The sequence below is a fragment of the Pelophylax lessonae genome (genome assembly GCF_965119305.1).
Source record: "Pelophylax lessonae genome assembly, chromosome: 7".
Taxonomy (NCBI): Eukaryota; Metazoa; Chordata; class Amphibia; order Anura; family Ranidae; genus Pelophylax; species Pelophylax lessonae.
In genome coordinates, this window is record NC_138774.1 from 195,444,995 (window position 1) to 195,466,455 (window position 21,461).

At 46.5% G+C, this 21,461-nt stretch overlaps 1 protein-coding gene across 5 annotated transcripts in view; it reads right to left on the minus strand.

Moving 5' to 3' along the window:
• RALGPS1 (Ral GEF with PH domain and SH3 binding motif 1) overlaps positions 1–21,461 on the minus strand; it is a 1,028,186-nt gene that overhangs the window by 58,562 nt on the left and 948,163 nt on the right. For 2 of the 5 annotated variants that reach the window (XM_082262599.1, XM_082262600.1), the window contains exons 14-16: positions 19,149–19,300; positions 15,945–15,996; positions 13,497–13,577 (exon numbers count right to left, since the gene is read on the minus strand). In XM_082262599.1, the coding sequence (XP_082118725.1) occupies positions 13,497–13,577; positions 15,945–15,996; positions 19,149–19,300 (285 nt within the window). The remainder of the gene's footprint in view (positions 1–13,496; positions 13,578–15,944; positions 15,997–19,148; positions 19,301–21,461) is intronic. The other 3 variants (XM_082262602.1, XM_082262601.1, XM_082262603.1) reach the window with 3 other exon arrangements.

A 21,461-nucleotide genomic window follows, 5' to 3' on the forward strand; every position in this document is an offset into this window, starting at 1 on the left:
GACATTTTAGAAATTTTGGGTCCAGAAAGTTGTATCCACAGGCTACAAGCTTGGATTTTGCTCTCTGCCTTCACCCCTGCTTTATGTGGTGAAACATGTCAATGTCCTCGCAAAGGTGGACCTCCATGATGCTCTGAAGCATCTACTCTTGCAAGGGGTTATAGCCATTATTCTGGAAAGAGCGGTTTCAGGGTTTCTTTTCAAACCGGTCCACTGTCGAATGCCAAAGAGTGCATCCACCCGATGTTGGATCCAAACATTTTCAGCACCTTCCTCCAGGTATAAAAATTTGGCATAGAATCTGCCAGGACAGTCATTGCTTCCCTCTATCCATGGGACTTTCAGGCCTCTGTGGACATCCAAGATGCCTACTTGTATGTCTCCATCTTCCCAGAATATCTACGCTACCTGGGCTTTGCAAAAATACAAATTTGTTGGCTTTTCTTTTGGTCTGTCTCCTGCACCTCAGGTCTTCACCAAGGTGCTAGCCCCCGTTTTTGTTCTGTTTCACTCGGAGCATCCCCTTAGTAAGATATTTAAATAACTTGAAAACTTGGACATCAGCCAATGTCCAAGGTACTGTCCAGAAAATATGGATATTTGAATGGACTGAATTCAGCACTGGATCCATCCTATTGCTTGGAGTATCTAGGCTTGATCCTGTATGTGGCCCTGCCCGAGGCTGTCTTTTCTCAAGATAAAATCCAGACTCTCTGCTCACACGTTTGGACTCTACAGTCCAAGAGCAAGCCAACCAATCCTCCGCTTTAGAAAGAGGGTGTTGGATTTAACGGTGGCTTTCTTTTAAGGCAGTGTGGGACAAGAGGACTCAGTTATTGAATCATCACACATGCCTGACCTGCAACACCAGGCTTGCTGGGTCATGAGTTCAGTGCTGGAGTCCGGGGAAAACCCTTCCTACCATTGGTTTGGGCGGTTCTCGTGACTGATGCCAGGCTGGGAGAAAGTCCTGGATACCCTCTCAGTACAAAGGACTAAGTTACTGAGGGAAGCTTTTCTCCTACTCAATATTCTAGAGCTCAGAGTGATTTTGCTTATCAAAATCACTTTCAATGCTGCATCTTTGCAAAGTCATCTGACCAGGATTCAGTTACACCATGCCCTGTCAGTGGCTTAATCAACCATTAGAGAGCAACCAGAATTGAAGCAGCTCAAAATCCAGTTCTTATTCTGGTTTGGGCAGAATTTCATGTTATGGCCCTGTACGCCGTAAACATGCCAATCAAGAAAAATTGGCAGGAGACTTTCTCAGTCAACGTATGAACTCAGAAGAATGGTCTTTTCACCCCAAGGTTTTTCAAGACCTATGTAGTAGGTGGGGAAGCTGGAAATGGACGTTCTGGCTACCAGGTTTATCCACAAACTGAGCAGGTTTATTTCCAGGTTCATAAATCCTCTAGACCAGTGGATGCTCTGGTGACTAAGATGATCAGTTTAGCCTAATCATTGCCTTTCCACCTCTGAAACTCCTTCCCAACTTTCTCTGCAGGATAGAGACAAAGGCCATTCTGGGGATTTCTCACTGTATTAAACTGGTTTGGGCAGACATGGTGTTCAGACCTCATGGGACTCCTGAGAGGCTTCCAAAGTCCCTTCAGACCTTCTGCCCCAAGACAGTTGACCACCATGCTTCTCAGTTGCTGGCTTTCAAGATCTGACTTTTTTTTTGGTTATTCCTGCCTTTCTTACAAGCTAAGAAATTGATTTTGGGTAAGGTCTACCATCGCACCTATTCACATCAAAGGTCCTGGTTTTTCCAGGGGCCGCTTGCCTTTTACTCCTCAGTGAAGGCCTTGTGCAGGGTGTCATTTATATCTTTCACCCTGAATATTACCTAGCAGTGGCGGCCGGTGCATAGGGGGCGCCAGGGCGCCGCCCCCCCTGAAAAAAGGAAGAAAAAAAAAAAAGATAAAAAAAAAAAAAAAAGATTGCAAAACGAGCAATAAAGTTTGAAAAAAAAAAAAAATTGCGTTCGCCGCCGCCAGCCGATGTGGAGGGGGTGGGGGGGTGGGGTTACCACCCAGAAGAGGCGCCGATTGGCTGCCTTCTGGGGGGCGTGGGGGGCGTAACCTGGGCGCAAGGCAGATTCCTTGGAAACCCCCACTTCGTGGATTCCTGGCTGTGATTGGTCCAGCCTCCAGCCTGGACCAATCACAGCATCCAGGACATCCAACGCTGACCCCGCTGACGTCACTCGCAGCAGTGGACCGGACCGCGGGCGATGGAGTCGGGTGGACACCGGACGGGAGTGTCGGCGGCACCGGAGAGGAGACCAGACCACCGGAGGTCATCTGCTGGAAGAAGACATCACCACCGGTGAGTCCTCGTGGTCCTCCTGTCCTGTCAGTCCTCCATGACCATCCATCCAGCTTTTCCACCGCCATCCCCCTCTGCTCTGCCTCATCCCATGAGTCATGGGATGAGGCAGAGCAGAGGGGGATGGCGGTGGAAAGGCTGGATGGATGGATGGATGGTCATGGGATGAGGCAGAGCAGAGGGGGATGGCGGTGGAAAGGCTGGATGGATGGTCATCATGGGCCATGACCATCCATCCATCCATCCATCCATCCATCCATCCAGCCTTTCCACCGCCATCCCCCTCTGCTCTGCCTCATCCCATGACCATCCCTCCCACCGCCATCCCTTTGCTTGATCCCATCTCTCCCACCACCATCCCTCTGCCTGATCCCATCTCTCCCACTGCCATACCTCTGCAGGGGGCATGTACGCTGGTCACTGCATTGAAAGGGGGCATGTACGCTGGTCACTGCATTGAAAGGGGGCATGTACGCTGGTCACTGCATTGAAAGGGGGCATGTACGCTGGTCACTGCATTGAAAGGGGGCATGTACGCTGGTCACTGCATTGAAAGGGGGCATGTACGCTGGTCACTGCATTGAAAGGGGGCATGTACGCTGGTCACTGCATTGAAAGGGGGCATGTACGCTGGTCACTGCATTGAAAGGGGGCATGTACGCTGGTCACTGCATTGAAAGGGGGCATGTACGCTGGTCACTGCATTGAAAGGGGGCATGTACGCTGGTCACTGCATTGAAAGGGGGCATGTACGCTGGTCACTGCATTGAAAGGGGGCATGTACGCTGGTCACTGCATTGAAAGGGGGCATGTACGCTGGTCACTGCATTGAAAGGGGGCATGTACGCTGGTCACTGCATTGAAAGGGGGCATGTACGCTGGTCACTGCATTGAAAGGGGGCATGTACGCTGGTCACTGCATTGAAAGGGGGCATGTACGCTGGTCACTGCATTGAAAGGGGGCATGTACGCTGGTCACTGCATTGAAAGGGGGCATGTACGCTGGTCACTGCATTGAAAGGGGGCATGTACGCTGGTCACTGCATTGAAAGGGGGCATGTACGCTGGTCACTGCATTGAAAGGGGGCATGTACGCTGGTCACTGCATTGAAAGGGGGCATGTACGCTGGTCACTGCATTGAAAGGGGGCATGTACGCTGGTCACTGCATTGAAAGGGGGCATGTACGCTGGTCACTGCATTGAAAGGGGGCATGTACGCTGGTCACTGCATTGAAAGGGGGCATGTACGCTGGTCACTGCATTGAAAGGGGGCATGTACGCTGGTCACTGCATTGAAAGGGGGCATGTACGCTGGTCACTGCATTGAAAGGGGGCATGTACGCTGGTCACTGCATTGAAAGGGGGCATGTACGCTGGTCACTGCATTGAAAGGGGGCATGTACGCTGGTCACTGCATTGAAAGGGGGCATGTACGCTGGTCACTGCATTGAAAGGGGGCATGTACGCTGGTCACTGCATTGAAAGGGGGCATGTACGCTGGTCACTGCATTGAAAGGGGGCATGTACGCTGGTCACTGCATTGAAAGGGGGCATGTACGCTGGTCACTGCATTGAAAGGGGGCATGTACGCTGGTCACTGCATTGAAAGGGGGCATGTACGCTGGTCACTGCATTGAAAGGGGGCATGTACGCTGGTCACTGCATTGAAAGGGGGCATGTACGCTGGTCACTGCATTGAAAGGGGGCATGTACGCTGGTCACTGCATTGAAAGGGGGCATGTACGCTGGTCACTGCATTGAAAGGGGGCATGTACGCTGGTCACTGCATTGAAAGGGGGCATGTACGCTGGTCACTGCATTGAAAGGGGGCATGTACGCTGGTCACTGCATTGAAAGGGGGCATGTACGCTGGTCACTGCATTGAAAGGGGGCATGTACGCTGGTCACTGCATTGAAAGGGGGCATGTACGCTGGTCACTGCATTGAAAGGGGGCATGTACGCTGGTCACTGCATTGAAAGGGGGCATGTACTGTGTGGTCTGTGCTAGGGGGTCTGTACTGTGGGGTTTGTACAAGGGGCCTGTACTGTGGGGTTTGTGCCACTCTGTCAGTGTATCCCATAATAGGGCCCCTGCTCCCTATTATGGGATATACTAGTACTGATGGAGCCCTTAATATGTGATATATTGGGAGAATTGGTTCACGCAAGCAAAATACAGGGGACAAAATGGGTGGGGTCTATAAGGGGTGTGGCTTCTGAGAAATGGGAGGGGCCAAAATAGAAGGGCGGGGTCTTGCGCCCCCCCATCTTAAAACTTCACCAGCCGCCACTGTTACCTAGTGACTCCATGGGAAATCTTTTTATTGAGTAAAGCCAATCGTGTTAAGTATTTTCTTTAAACACTTGAGTTTGCAAAGGAAAATTACATTTTTCAGAAGCTAAATCTACTACAGTTAATAAACTCCAAAAAAACTGAATTTTTGTAAAATCTTACCTGTAAAATTCCTTTCTCTGAGTCCTCCGACAGTCGCCGCCTCTTCATATTCGTCACAATAGGGGTAATTGACCTTTGCTCCGTAGGAGTAGCTAGGCAACAGAATATGTCAATATTAAAGCTTTTAACATATCCCACCCCCAGGGGGTGGTCCCCTCAGTCAATACCCTCCTACTTCCTGTATCCATACCTCAGTTTTAGTGGAATAGCAGTAGAGTATATAACCAAACCCCAAAAGAGGGGCGGGGGCGGCGACTGTCGGAGGACTCAGAGAAAGGAATTTTACAGGTAAGATTTTACAAAAATTCCGTTTTCTCTTACGTCCTCCGACAGTCGCCGCCTCTTCATATTCGTCACAATGGGGACGTCCCAAAGCAGTGCAAACATGAGGGGTGGGAAACGCAGCCACGCCCAAGGCAACGCAGTCTCCACATCAGAGAAAGGAACCTTACCAAAGGAAGGAAACCAGCTGGGAAGCATGAAAAAAACTTGCTCAACAGGGGCAACAACCGAGGAAAAAACAAATAACCTAGGGATAAAAAAACATATCCCAACAGCCAAGGGTCCAAAACAAAGGACCCTAAGGAACCGTCGCACTAAGAACCTTGCGGCCAAAGGAAGCATCTGCCGATGCCTGAACATCCACCTTGTAGAATTTCGTGAATGTGTGAACGGTCGACCAAGTCGCTGCCTTACACACCTGGGCCACAGAAGCCCCATGACGACAGGCCCAAGACGTACTCAGAGATCTGGTAGAGTGCGCCTTCACAGGCATAGGAGGAACTTTCCCCTTCAAAGCATAGGCCTGTTCAACAGTCTGTCTGATCCATTTGGCGATGGTAGAAGCCGACGCCGCCATGCCCTTCCGAGGTCCCTCAGGAAGGACAAACAAAGAATCCGACTTGCGAAAAGATTCAGTCCCTTTTAGGTAAACCCTAAGCGCCCGAAAATCCAAGGAATGCAAATCCACCTCCTTCAGATATTTAGGCTTCGCGCAGAGCGAAGGCAAGACAATGTCCTCATTGAGGTGAAAATCCGAAATCCTCTTCGGAAGAAAAGAAGGGTTAGGTCGCAAGACCACCTTATCCAAGTGAATGACCAGATACGGAGACTTGCAGGACAAAGCTGCCAGCTCCGACACTCTGCGAGCCGAAGTGATCGCCACCAAAAAGGCGACCTTCTTGGACAACATGGACAAAGATCTTCCTGATCTGTTCGAAAGGAGCACGTTGCAACACGGACAGAACAAGGTTCAAGTCCCAAGGAGGCAGAGGATCCCTCCTAGGAGGGACAAAGTGCCGCACCCCCTGAACAAAAGTGCTAACCAAGGGGTTAGACGCCACAGGACGTTGAAAAAGAACGGCCAGCGCAGAAATCTGACCCTTGATCGTAGCCAGCGCCAAACGCTGGTCAACACCCGTTTGAAGGAAGGACAACACCCTAGACACAGAGTATGTGCGAGGGGAATACCCCCTGGACTCACACCAGGCAAAATAGGCCTTCCAAGTACGGTAATAGACCTTCCCCGAGGAAGACTTCCTCGCATTGATCAAAGTGGGAGAGACCCCCTATCCCTCAGGACCTCGGTTTCAACAGCCAGGCCGTCAAAGCCAGCGACTGTAAAGCAGGATGGAATATCGGTCCTTGAGACAGGAGATCTTCTCGCAGAGGCAGACGCCACGGAGCATCGACCGCCAGATTCACGAGGTCTGCGTACCAGGACCGGCGAGGCCAGTCCGGCACCACAAGAATCACCGTGTGCGGTTCCGAGGTCAACCTGCGAAGGAACCTGGACAGCAGTTGAATCGGTGGAAACGCATACATCAGTTGATACCGATGCCACGGAGCTACCAACGCGTCTGAAGCGTCTGCCCGAGGATCGCGCGTCCTTGTCACGAACCTTTCCACCTTGGTGCTCAGACGAGACGCGAACAGGTCTACCTCCGGAAGACCCCACTTTGCGCACAACATCTGGAAGACATCCGGGTGGAGGGACCATTCCCCTTGGTCCAGGGACTGGCGACTCAGATAATCCGCCTGCCAGTTCTCCACCCCCGGAATGTGAACCGCCGATATCGTCGGGACGTGTGTCTCGGCCCAAGACAGAATGTCGGCCACCTCCCGAGCCGCTCGGGCACTCCTGGTGCCCCCTTGGTGGTTGATGTAGGCCACCGCCGTGGCATTGTCCGCCTGCACCCGAACCGGACGGCACTGCAGCCTGTCTGTCCAACGTCGAAGGCAGAGATTTATCGCTCGCAATTCCAGAATGTTGATCGGAAGGGAGGATTTCTCCTCCGACCAAGTTCCCTGGGCGGACAGAACGCCCAGAACACCGCCCCAACCCGACAGGCTGGCATCCGTGGTGACCACCGTCCATGAAAGAGGATGAAAAGACTTGCCCCCCGACACCGCCGGGGACTGGAGCCACCACAGAAGATCCCTTCTGGTGCGATGGCTCAACGAAATCTGGAGATCCAGAGATTGCGGGCGCCCGTCCCACCTGGACAGGATATCCGCTTGGAGACCCCGCGTGTGAAACTGGGCGAAGGGAATCGCCTCGAAGGTCGAGACCATCAATCCCAGACATCGCATGCACGTCCAGAGGGACGAGCACGGAATGTCCCTGAGGGACCTGACCTCCTCCTGAAGAGTCCTGAGTTTGTCGTCCGGTAGGAAGACCTTCGCCTGGACCGAGTCCAGAATCATTCCCAGGTAGGGAAGACGAACTGACGGACACAGCGTCGATTTTGGAAAATTTATCGTCCAACCAAACTCCTGCAGAGTCTGCATCGTGACGGACAGGTCCTTCACCAGACCCTGGCTGGTCGCAGACCGAACCAGAATGTCGTCCAGATACCCCAGGACAGAGATGCCCTGGGTTCTCAACAAGGCCAGAACCGGTGCAAGCACCTTGGTGAACACCCGTGGAGCCGAAGCGAGACCAAAAGGCAGCGCCACGAATTGGTAATGATCCTCCGCAATGGCGAATCGAAGGTACCTCTGGTGACCCTCGAAAATCGGGATGTGAAGGTACGCATCCTTCAAGTCGATGGAAGCAATGAATTCCCCTGGAAATAGGGCAGCCACCACCGACCGCAGGGATTCCATGCGGAACTTGGAACCCGCACAAAGCGGTTCAGAGCCTTTAAGTCCAGAATTGGACGCACCTTGCCCAACTTCCTGGGCACGGTGAACAGATTGGATTAGAACCCCCGAAATCTGTCCCGATGAGGCACCGGGACCACCACTCCCTGAGCCCGCAGGTCCCGCACCGCCAGGTGCAGATCCCGCAAACGCTCCGGAGACAGTTGAAGATTTGAGGGAAAAAATCTGCTCTCCGGCCGAGAGAGAAACTCGATCTTGTAACCAGAACGAACGATTTCCTGAACCCACCTGTCCCGAACATGGGCCAGCCAGGGTTGAAGAAAACCGAGCAAGCGTCCCCCCACCCCAGAACTGGGTGAGGGCGCCCCTTCAGGCCGCATTGTTATGGGCAGCGGATCCGGACTGGCCGGACTTCTGCTTACCTGTCCACGGCTTCTTTTGGGAGCCTTGACCTTTGAAAGGCTTGCCCTTATAGTGCGACCGAAAGGCACGAAAGGACCCCTGAGAGGGCCGAAAAGAAGCCTGCTTCTTACCAGTAGCAGCCTTAGCCTTGTGGAATTGGGGCAAGAGCGTGCTCTTACCACCCGTGATCCCCTTTATCAGTGTATCCAAGGAATCGCCAAAAAGGCGAGATCCATTATAGGGTAGATTAGCTAAGGTTTTGCGCGAAGATTGGTCCACAGACCAACACTTCAGCCAAATCAGGCGGCGAGACAACACCGCCACACTGTGTACACGTGCAGTCAACGGTACTATATCCAAGTCCGCATTACACAAATACATGACACCCTGATGGATTTGATCCACCATATCCAACGTCGCCGGTGGGGCAGAGTCAGCCACCAGGACGCGCCGAAGCACCTGCTGCGTCCAATTCGCGACAGCCTGAGCTGCCATAAGTGAAGCAAAAATAGCTTTTAGCATAGAACCGGTAACCGAATAAGTATGACGGGCAAGAGACTCCAGCCTCCTGTCCGTGGCATCCCGGAACACCGGGGAATCCTCAGCAGGGATCGCAGTGGACTTATTCAAAACCGCCACCGCGTGATCCACCAGAGGCGGCACACACCAACGTTCATCAGTAGCGGGTGTGAAAGGATAACGCAGCTTGAACCTACTTGGTACAGCAAAAGGCTTGCGTAAATTGCGCCATTGTTCACTAACAGCGCGCTGAAAATCTTCAGTGCAAGGAAAAACCTGTGATGTCTTGCGTCTTCGCTGCGTCCCATAAGAGGCCAGGACAGCAGGAGGACATGGTTCATCCTGCAAACGCAGTGTTTGTTTGATAGAAGCAACCAAGTCATCCATGAGTGCAAGCTCTTCAGACGAGCCAGGGGGAGAATTATCAACCCCTTCAACCTCAGCCTCCACCTCAGACCCCACAAGATCCAGGGAGGAACGGGACCCCGATAAGGAGACCCCAGCCACAGCAGCCCCATCACCATCTGAATCAGAGGAAATTGAAACTCTGGGTCGTTTTGTGGATTGAGCAGCCACAAGCATTTGCACCTGAGCAGCAAGGTTAGCCACAACAGTAGCCAAATCACCCCCTGGGGGGGAAACAGCAACCCCTTGGCCTCCCACCAGAGTGAGAGGAAATTTGCTTTCCTGAGAATCCATGCCCCCAAAAGTTTGCAGAAGAATAAAGGGTAACTGCCCCTTTAAAAGCGCGGTGAGCGCAGGCCACCGCACTCACACACCAGCACAAAGCCGACCCCCACAGGGAAAAGTACAAACTCAGGCAAGGATAACAGGGATAGAGAGGATAAAACCTGGAGAGACCACCGCTGCTGCTGCCTCGATCGGTGCGCCCAGGGAAAAGGAAGTGATGCAACACAGGGCGCTCTGTTAAAGCCTATGGAAGGCTACAGAAAAATGGCCGCCCGCAGTGCTAGCATGAGGCCGGAGCGATCGCCGCCAAAATGGCGGCGCTTGGCGCCGAAAACGCCGCTCCCCACACACAGTGAAAACCACAGTACACGTGCAGTATAATAAAACAATGGCGGACCGCAGCAGCGGTCGCCGCAAGTGTGCATAACACGATCCAATCATGCCCCGCAGCACACAGCCTGTCACAGTAAAAAACAGCACACAGGCTGACACAGAAACAGTGCAGCATAGCCCCCCTCCTTGCAGCCCACAGAATGCAGCCAAGACAGATAGGGAGTCCTTTAGTGTGAACAGAGGCAGGGTTACACAGTCCCAGACTGACACCCCCCAAACAGACAGGTCCCCACACAGATACACTTACCTCCTAAATGGCGTGGGGAACCCGCACAAGCGATCAAGCCACTGCACATGGGACAGGGAGAGTCGCAGTCAGGACGCAGGAGAACTGCGGTGCGAAACCCCATGGCGTCCAGTGAGGTAGCCACCTCACCATAGCATCCCTGCAGTGAACAGGGATGGGTCGTTCACTGTGCCAGGAAAAATACTTGACTGAACGCTCGATGGCAGGCTGGGAAGCCACTGACCCACAACCTGCGACCAGGGGGGCCAGCCCGAGACCCAGCCCGCATGATCCTCTTCATCAGAAGACCTAACTAATGCTGACAAAAGTAACAGCTAAGTAAAGAGAGAGAAAAAAACTCAAATAAAATCAAAAAAGAAGAGAAAGGCTGAGACAAAATGCCCCAGCATAGAGACATCCAGCTACTCCTGACAAGCTAGACAATGAAACTGAGGTATGGATACAGGAAGTAGGAGGGTATTGACTGAGGGGACCACCCCCTGGGGGTGGGATATGTTAAAAGCTTTAATATTGACATATTCTGTTGCCTAGCTACTCCTACGGAGCAAAGGTCAATTACCCCTATTGTGACGAATATGAAGAGGCGGCGACTGTCGGAGGACGTAAGAGAAAGAAATAATTTTGAATTTTTAGGATCACTGTTAAAACCCAACTCCATCCATCTCGTAAATTTACCTCCTCTCTACCTTTTATTCCTTATAGGGTAAATAATGGCATCGTTGGGAGGGGTAGTGAGATGGTTAAACATAGGAATTAAAATAGATCTTGCTCCCTTAAGACTACATTAGTCTCAGGAATGTATGTTGTGTGTATTTACTGTGTTCAGGAAAAAATGAAAAATAAATATTTTACATAACAAAAAAAGTTACAAAACAGTATAAATTGTACAAGCTAAAAAAACAGTTTCTTTTTAATTGTTTATTATGCCCCTTGAGAAAAATTTAGATTTGGGGAAAGAGCACTGAACACTTCTTTTAAAGCTGCTTATGTAACGCCTCTTGGATCAGATTTGTCAGAATGATTACAATTTAAACAGTAAAGAAAAACAAAATTAGTTAAAAAAAAAAAAAAAAGGAACTTGGTGTTACCACAGAAAATTCAAATTTGTGACTTAAATGTAAGGCATGCAGATGAAAATGATTACATTGAAAGTGTGTCCATCACCTGCATGCAGCTATTTTGTATACTTGACCAATATCTGGACAAATGTCTCATGAGGAACAAGTGGTAGGGGTTGAGGCTCCCTACTACTTTGTATAGCTGTTTTTGCCAGGCATTAGTAATAGTCACACTTGCCAGAACACCTGTATTTATTTTTGTTTTAAAGGAGGAGGATAGGAGACTCATTTTGATTTATGTAGATTTTACAGTATTTTGGAAGGGTGATATTAATTCCCCATTACCACCAATTCTGCCATATGTACTGTACCAATTAAAGCAAAGCCCTAACTTTTTTTGTGTTTGTTTTTAGATGGCAATGGTTAGAACAATGTTTATCAACTTTTTTTTCAGTCAAGGCACTCGTTTAGAATTGTGCACAATCCCAGGGTGCACCAATCAGAGCTTTTTTTTTTTCATTAGGAGGCGGGTCTGAGTACACGTGCTCTCTCTTGCTCGATCCCGCACGTTGTGTTTTTAGTGGGCTGCTCCATGCATGTTTACTGCAGTACCATGCATTTTAGCAGCCACAAACATACGTGCATTTGCTAGATGTGAGTGGATGCCATTAAAAATTACTGGCGCCCACGCACATCTGCAAAAGGCAGCACATTTTTGTGCAGTGCGGGAAAACTATTTCATACATTTTACATGGTGTCAACAAGCTCTAAAATGTAGACACTGGGTTGTAAATATCCTTCCAAATCCCCTTGTACAAATCCTGTCCCCCCTCATCAACAGGGAGGAGGTGTGGGCTGTGCTCTCTCTACCCCACACCCGCCCGTTACTCTACCTCTTGTCTAAAAGAAAAAAGGAGATAAAACACAGGATTGCTCAGATCAGAAGGTACAGTGTTTTTTATTAGTGCCCCCGCCCACAATTTCAGCTGCTGGGACAGGAGTAGTGTGGGTGGTAGTTGGGGGGCAGCAATCAACCCCTGTACATTCAGCTCTGAGAGCGATCCTGTGGTAACTCCTGTATACAGAGAACAGCCTGCACCTTCTCTTGGCTCTTGCCTCCTCTCTGCACTACAGTTAAAAACCCAGAAAGCTGTTTTGGCATCGGTAGGATGCACATGGGTGACCGGCACAGCTTTCCAGGTTGCCGACTTTAGTACAGATAGTACCAGAGAGGAAGTGCGGGCTGTTCTCTCTCTCCTCTTTGTATACCGGAGTTCACGCCGGATCGCTCTTAGATCCCAATGTACATAGTTGGGACAGTTTTCTTCTGTCCTTTTGCTGCGGCAGCCTATTTGAGAAACACTGGGTTAGAACATTTATCTTTTTTTTGCTGCTGCCTGAGTTCTGTTTTGTTTGAGATTTTCCTTTAATTCCTTTCTTGAAGACAAGTGGGACCAAATCTCCCCAAAGTCAGTCTCTTACACATTTGTCGTGGGAATGGTTGTTATCATTGGAATTGTTCCCTTCACATCCTATTCGGGTGGTGACTTTATAATATTTATTTCCCATCGCTTTCTGTCTGGATGACAGCAATGCAAATTCGACAGGGGTTCTAATGCTAGTCTATGCAAATCTAAAAATGTTTGAGCTTAGGATACACATTAATGCAGAGTAAAATGATGGTGTCTTTATAAATAGGCCCCTATACTCACCTTACTAAAGCCCCCTTTGCAGCTCCTACCTCTGCTTTAGCCAACATTAAAATCCCCATTGTAATGCAACAGTAATTGGCCCTAATGATTGCCTGCTTAATCTGAGTACTGTCACATAGGAGGTCACATGCTTTCCCATACCCAGAAGCACTGGATATTGTTGCTGGCTGCAATGAAGAAAAGGGCAGTGAGGGACTGCTAGCGGGTGAGTGTCAGGGGTTGGCTGGTGAGCATATACAAAGACACTGTCAATACCCTGCATGGGCAACAAGCTCCTAGTGTCTATTTAAGCTTGTCCCCTGGCAGCACTTAGGTTAGAAAAAAATATAGATTGCCACCTCTTCTTACAGTGATAGTTTGGGTCCTGAGCTGTGTCTCTGACCCTTACTCTCCCAAAGTTCAGTGCTGTATTAGAATAGCACACAGATCTTGAATATTACCTTTCCAAAATACACTAAAGTCTTAATTAATGGTTGAACAGTGCCTATCTCCACCACATTATGTTTATTACTAGAGTACAGGTGAGCTTTAAGAATTAACTTATTAAAAAGGAGAGAACCCACCACCTCTATGTACCTGTACACACAGCTGCGACTTCTGGGTGAGTTTCTTACTGGGACCCTCCAGTTGGGACCCAGCGTGGCATACATACGACTCCTGTTTGCAAATTTAAATGTAAGTTTGACAAACCGTGCACGATGCAAGAAAGAAAAAACACATGCAAAAAATCCAAACATCTGTTAATAAATGGACCCCTCCATTAAAGTTTGAGCACTTCACAGTCTTAAGTAAACACTGAGTGCCTTGCAGGGTTATGCTGTACTGTCAGTGGTTATAAACTTCACACAGAAGTTAATGAACTAAAAATAAAGTGAGCAACTCTCTGTATGTGATATAATAGTTAACTATTTCCTCGACAACCTCTCATGCAGCATAATTAATCTATACTGCTGACCACCTATGGCCATGTCAGATTTCAAGCACAGATTACTGAAATTTAGTTCTCTCTAGCATCACTAGAAACTTTAAACCTTGCTTATACTGTATACTGGAATTGAATACTAGAACACTTTTAATCTATATTGCCAATACCTGTAATTAGAAATGAGATATTCAATTGTGTATAATCAACTATGGCTCCAGTATAGGGTTACTTTTTTTTTTTTTTTAACTCTTTGTAAAAACCTACATGGTACACTACACAAGCATTGGGAATTATAAGCTACTTTAGAATAGGACACATTTCTATAATAATTAAATAGCAGAAGCCATCTTCATTTTAAGGAGAACTATAGCCTTTTTGAACTACATGCAAATAAAAAAATATGTAAACAATGTTATCATTGTGTGTTAAAGTATAACTAAAGGCAAAACTTTTTTTAAACTAAGATAGAGTTGCGAAGGGTTAGAACCACTGACAGGGATTTTATTGCTTTCTGAGTCTCGGTTTGTAAAATTAGGTCACTCTAAGGGCCAGTTCACACTAGTACGATGCCAGACATCGCATGTGATTAGCACCGCATTGCTGTACAGATCACGTATGATGTCTGTGCGGTGCAAATTCAGCCATACAAACTGTATGGTTGAATTTGCATTGCATTTGGACAAAACTCGTGCAGGACCCTTTTTATTGTCGGCTCTGGAATCAAATCACATGGGTGTTCACACCCATGCAATCAGATTCTGCAAATCGCATTGCAGTTTGCAAACTGATTGCAGAGTGTATGGTAAGGTAATGACACCCTGCAATCAGTTCGCATGAACAGGTTGCGATTTTAATGCGGTGCAGATTTGTTGTAAATTCGCACCAGATCTAGTGTGAATTGGCCCTAATTGTCCTGATCACCAATGTCACCAAGAATGATGGCAACTCAAAATCTTGGATTTATTCCCATTTTCAAACAGGATTAAAGAAGAAATCTTCTGAATGGGTACATTTGTTCCTATGACAACTGTCTAGGAGGGAACTTTCCTGACACTCCCTGCTGAATCTATGGGACAGGAAGAGAACCCAATACCTCTAACAAGATGCAGATGGCAAATGTATCAGTGGTTTCAACCCTACAAAACGAAAAATCCTTTTGACTGTAGATATACTTTAATGTATTACTTATTAAAGGCTTTCTTCTATATTTTAAGTATACATAGGGAGGGGTAGGCACTGTTGTTCTTCTCTCAATGCTGACTGAAAAAAACATAGAAACGCCGACATAATGAATGGTAGCTATTGGAAAAACATGTTGTGTGAATTCTGATAACCCTTCATTGTTCATTCACTGAACATAGAAACAGAGTCTAGCTGCTGTGGCCACTGATCCACTGTTCCTCCTGGTTTGCACCACCAAACCTCCACCTAAGATGTGGCTGTGGATTTTTTAGAGTGTTTTTACAAAGAACACAAGACGTGCTACAGGGTCTACCACATGGAACACCAGGGGGAACACAGAGTATGGGCTAAATTGAGACAAACATGGTAACGTGAAAACGTGTTCAACCTGCTTCAGCATTAATCCAATCCTTAGACAAAAAAGGCTGTTTTCTGGCAAAAGACATCTAATGTTTGTACTTTCCGTTAAAGCTTTAATTTCACTTTCGTCAACAATTTTTATCAACATCTTTATAGCCTTCCCTAGAGGTGTTAATTGTGCAGATGCCAAAACAGTAATTCTTTTGAATATGGAAAAAAACATTTTAAGTTACAATACCTCCATAGGATTATTGGGTGAAGCACTGCACAATTCTTGGTAGACTGACTGGGCAATCAGCATAGTTTTATGGCTTCTTTTTGAAATAATGACAAAAATCCCTAAGCAAACCATTCTTTGCCATTTTTATCTTGCATATTTTCTGTATTACCATGTGTGTATATATATATATATATATATATATATATATATATATATATATATATAATAGTTACTATCTAATATTAATATACATCGGTTACTATCTGGCTTAAAAGGTCAGTGTAAAAATAACTTTTTTCTTTTGCTTGAGGATAGAAATTAGTTGATCGGAGCTTACCTGTCAAGAACAGAAGACACATCCTCACTGAATTCTGAACTTTCACTACTGCCTATGATACAAAATACAAGAAATAATCAGATGTAAAATACAGATGCAGTATTAAGATCTATTTGTGCTTGATGACCAAATCCAGCCAGAAAGAAAGCCGCTAAACAGGCAGGCCCAAAACAGTTACTATGATTGCATTCTACAAACAAAATTACAAATGATGAACGATATATATATAGTATATAGTGAGAGAGATTCCCCCCCACCCACTACATCCCATGGTCACAGTGCTCCTCCTAGCACATTCTCTACACTGACCACAGTGTCCACTTCCCTTTTCTCCTTTTTTAGTGCTCCTTTCTAACCTAAATCCCCCCCAACATAGGGAATTTCACCCTGATCAACTCACTCCTAGCTACTTCACACCTCCATCACAACAAACCCTTACTTCTCTCCCTGTTCACTTTACCAGCCAATGACAGTGCAACTTTCCCTGGCCACCTCACTCCTCCCAGTGCAGTCACAGGAAATCTCTCCCCACCCACAGTACATCCCTCTATGCATTCACCTTCTCTGCTCATAGTAAATGCCTCACCCCTCCACCTTCATGACAACCTCATTCACCCATCACCTGCACAGTGCAGTCCACTGTATTACTCCGCTCCACCCAACAAATGTATGTTTTTAGGAACAGGCACATGTTTGTTAGCATATTTCATTTCTAAGCTAACGTCCCCCTCCCAAAATAACCCAGAATTTTAAAATGCAGCCACTGTGTTTTTGGTTTAGAGCAGGCATCTTCAAATTTTCTAAATTAAGGGCCAGTTTTTTTCTCCTTCAAAATTTGGGGGTGGACTGTGGCCACTGGGGGTAGATAATGCCTTAGGTTTGGCGGTCAATGTGAGTATTAAAAAAAAAAAAAAAAAACACATTGCACTTGTGTGGTTAGTGCGAGGATGAATACTGTCCCATCATTTGGTATTAGTGAGAGTCATAAGGCCTCCATTATTGGTGTCGTTGGGCAGTAGAAGGAATTGTTCGCCATCTTTAGTGGTGTCACTGTAATGAATAGTTCCCATCGGTGGAAGGAATAGTTCCTCATCGTAGGTGTCAGTTGGAAAAAACAGTGTCCCCTCATTGGTGTCAGTGAGAGGAATAGTGTTCCAAGGGCTGTATGAAGGCAAAAAAAAGGGCTGCAGTATGGAGGCAACTGGTTTGGAGCACAGGGTTATATATAGCGCTCTATAAAATCATCCGACAAGAGGCTGCAGTGCCATCTTACAAGCAGTGTAAAAGGCTTCTGAATCTTCCTTTATATCTGTACAAACAGTGCACTTCCCGAAATTGGCACTCATGTGGTATTCCTCAGTATTTAATTGACTAATTTAGCATGCACCTTTGAACAGTTACAGTAAAGATCACCTTTACACACTGCTGTTACCTAAGTTAGCGGTTAAGGTAATGGCTGTAATTTTTCCTATCACCATCTTTACCCAAAGCTCCAAATCTTGGCAGCGTGAAAGCCTAGGGATACAAGTCCTGACATTCATAATCTGCATGTTTGTACAAGCACATGTTCAGAGAAGTGGAGATGTTATAAATTTTGAGCTGACTGCGGGCAGGTGTGAAGGTATCACTAATTCATCACTTATGTTGGCATGAAAGTTAGAAGTATAACATGTGGAGAGATATATCGCGCAGATGAAGGGGAGACTTACAGGCAACACTGGCATATAGAATGCCTAAAATGTTTACAGTTTGTTGTTCTAAAGTATTTGCAGGACCTGATTGGCAGTAGTACACAGTGCTTGTGCTTTACTGTTCCTCTCTGTCAGTGGAATATACTTGTCAGATCACACTGACTTAAAGCATCACAATCTAGCTTATTCTATGAATTATCTGTAGACAAAAACGTAATTAGTATAGAAAAAAGTAAAGAAAATATGGAACAGCTGACTTGTAAAATTTTAAAGCAGCATTCATAAAAACTTTACAATAGTACTGTACAATTACTGAAAATACACTAGCTTTGACATTTTACAGCATGTAACTGGACGAATATAAAATTGCTTCCCTTTTATATCTTAAGCATTGTTCCCACTAGACTATTCATGAATATAACATTTTTATTTTAAGATTTTATGCAATATCATTGATCTTGCTAATGTCTGAGTGGTATCCTAAAAGTTCTATGTATAAGAAGAGACAAATGATGTTGGAATTAAAATAAAAAAACGATTCACAGAGAGTGACAAGGGAAATCTCCCAGTAGTACTTTTAAAAAATTGTGGATAGGGAAGGGTTAAACCTTCTGTCAGGTTCCTACTGCTGTCTAGGTCCCCACTAGTGAAATTTCTAACCTCCTGTCCTAGTGACAGGTCCAGTTAACAGCTAACAGAGGTTCTAGCCCTTCACCACTCACTGAGGTTAAAATAAGAAAAATAAAATTGGAGTTCTGCTTTTACAAACATTCCTATTTTTCTCACCCCAAGTATATTCAGCTGCTGGAAGCTAAAGAAAATCCCCGTGTAGGCTACTAGACAGAGTAAGCAGGGCTATGAACTCCCTATTTGACAATGTAGATTGCTCCAGTCTAGTCACACGCTTCTCCATACCTGGAAGTAAGATATTTATTTTTGGCTCCCAATGGTGAATGGAGCAATTGGAGAAGCAAAGTCAAGTATATAGGAGTTAAATTAAAGCAAACCTGAATAGACCAAGCACAGGTTTGCTTTAAAGAGATACAAAAGTAACCATGTCTCTACAAAGGGCCTGGACTTGCCTATGCTCCCCTCTCTGTCACAGCCAGCAATGAACTGATGGGTGTCAGCGACCAGGGACATCATTCCCTTGGGCAGGTAACAGTGCTCAGTCCCAGCAAATGATTGATAGGCTCCAGCACTGCCACAGCGGAGAGGGTCACATGTTCCACCATACCTGGAAGTGCCATGGAGTTGTCAGCTGCACTGAAGGAAAGAGTAGTGAGAGAACACTGGTTATGAGTAGGTTGGGGGAGTTGAGCCATGTGCAGATATACTATAACTTTGCCCAGCATGGGCAAGGTGACCTGTTTTTTTTAAGCGTAATCTATTTGTGCCTCTTCCCTTAAGTCACACTCTATAAAATTCAGGTGTGACACTAAAGGTTCATGCATAGTGTTTCACTGTCAGAATCAAGCTGTACGGGGACTGGAGAGGTGTGGTTTGGACCTACCAATCGATATCCCATTGGTGAATGCTGCCAAAGGTATGCTGTTCCGGACAGGGCTCTGGGACTCAAGGACACTGTCGTCCAGAAGGCTGCGTTGTTTCTCAGATGGAAAAGTGGCACTCTTGCTTTCGACAACACTGAACTGACACATGACGCTAGAGACATGAAGAAAAAGATGTGCGCTTAGTGTGGCGCATATGAAATCCCATTATTTTCTACATTAGGTCCTGTACTCACCCAATTGTAGGGCCTCTATTTACTCCTCCAATGCCTCCAGTAATACAGAAAAATCACATAGCAGTCATACAAAAGTTATAAAACTATATATACTCTATATATCATATAAATGTATTTTCAAAACACTACTACATGTATAAATCACACTGGGCCCCATAAAATGCATATGGTGTGCTTTGGCTATAGTTACAACCTGGTTCTGTCTCATATGCCAGGCTTCGTGGTTGTGGGAAGTTAATGCAATAAAAAAGTTTAGCATTGTCATTGGATTGACTTTGTTTTTAGGCCAAGGGAGCGGACATTTGTGAGAGGGGGGCTCCTTTTAGTGCCCGTTCACATACGAGCGACGCTACTTCGCACCGCGACCTCCGAGGTCGCGGTGCGAGCAGCGCGCAGCGACCTCGGAGAGGCCGCCACAGACTTCATAACATTGAAGTCTATGGCGGTCGCCTCCTGGTCGCCCCAAAGAAGCTCCGGACCCTTTTTCTAAGTCGGAGCGACTTGTGTCGCTCCTATTAGAACGGGTCTGCAGCTTCCCTATGGGAGGCGACCTACGGCGACCAGGTCGCCTCACAGGTCGCCCTAGTGTGAACCGGGACTAAAAGTGTGCCTCCAGCAAAAATAGTTATTTCGTTGTTTTGGATAGTGGGTAATAATTAAAACCTCTGCCAGCTTTTACTTCTATACAAAGAAAAGGAGGGGGGTGCTACACAACTTGCCAAGAGCCAAAAAATGTTTATTTATTCATACTGTATAAACTACAATGCCAAACCATTTTGGGGTCTTCCAAATGCCCCCTTTCACCAGGGCTTACACAAGAAAAAAAATGCATAAATCTCAATTTCCCAATAGATTGTTAATTAATACATATTTTAATGATTCATAAACAAATTACTTTGGTTTATTTGCATTATATACTAACATTTATGGCAATTAGTTAATGTATTTAAGTACATCATGCACATATCCTACAGGAGAAGAAATGGTATTGGACTATAGAAGTACATATTTATGTATGTTTTTAAAGATGGTTATAATGTAGATACATTTTTGTCTATTTTTAAAAGTTCTGTACTTCTCAAGCCTTGATAAAAGGGGCCATTGGATTATATAGTGAAAAAAACATTTTTGGACTCTTGGCAGAGTGTTGGGCCCTAACCTTCTTGTGTACCCTGTCTGAGCTGCCCTCTTGTGGCAACTTTGTGTAATTGCAGCTGCCTCACTAAGTATGTTACACAGAACAGACTGTGCAAAAAATGAAAGCTGACAGACTCCAATTTACTAAAGGAGGCAAAATATTGTCACATTGTAAAGTTAATTTTCACATATCTTGGTGTGTGAGGTATAACAAAGTAGGAAATTCACTTTGCAAAGGATACTCAAATAATAAAATCTACACAACTTTACCTCATTTGCTAAGCCAAGTAAAAAAAAACACTTAGCTTAGTGAGTGATGGGGGGGGATACAAGTGGTCCTTCTGTATGGAGCCCAGGCCCAATTAGGTCAGTAGGGGCTGCCTGTGGCTCTCTCTCCTCTCCATGTGGTGCAGGGTGTTTCCTCAGATCCAGTATATGCGCTTCCTATCTGAAACCTCCCCGTGGTGGCAGGCGTCAGCAGGTGCTTGCCCCAGAGCACAGGAGGCTGGGGTGGAGCCACCTTCTATAGTCCTCATTCAGGGGGCTGCTGCACTCTGGCTAAAGATGAGGATGACAAGGAGGAGGAGAAAAGATGGCAGCTTCATCCTCCATTTATATGGCAAGAGGTTGGCCTCTCTGCTTTCACCTGCCATTATATACTGCTTACTGCACTGCCACGACACTACACACTGCCTGGAATTCCTTGCAAAGTGAACTTTCACTTCATTTCCACTTTGTCCTTACCTCATACACTATAATAAATGGTTACCATTATCCATCTCATTTGTGTGGATGGAGGAAACTGGCTGAACGAAAAAACCTAATCATCTATTCCCAGCTTTAAACAATGGAATTGGATGTACAGGCACTACACTCCCAGTGTGCAAGGGGCCTAATAATCTAAACGGGTTAAAATAAGCTCAGTCGATAGCAGCCATGAAT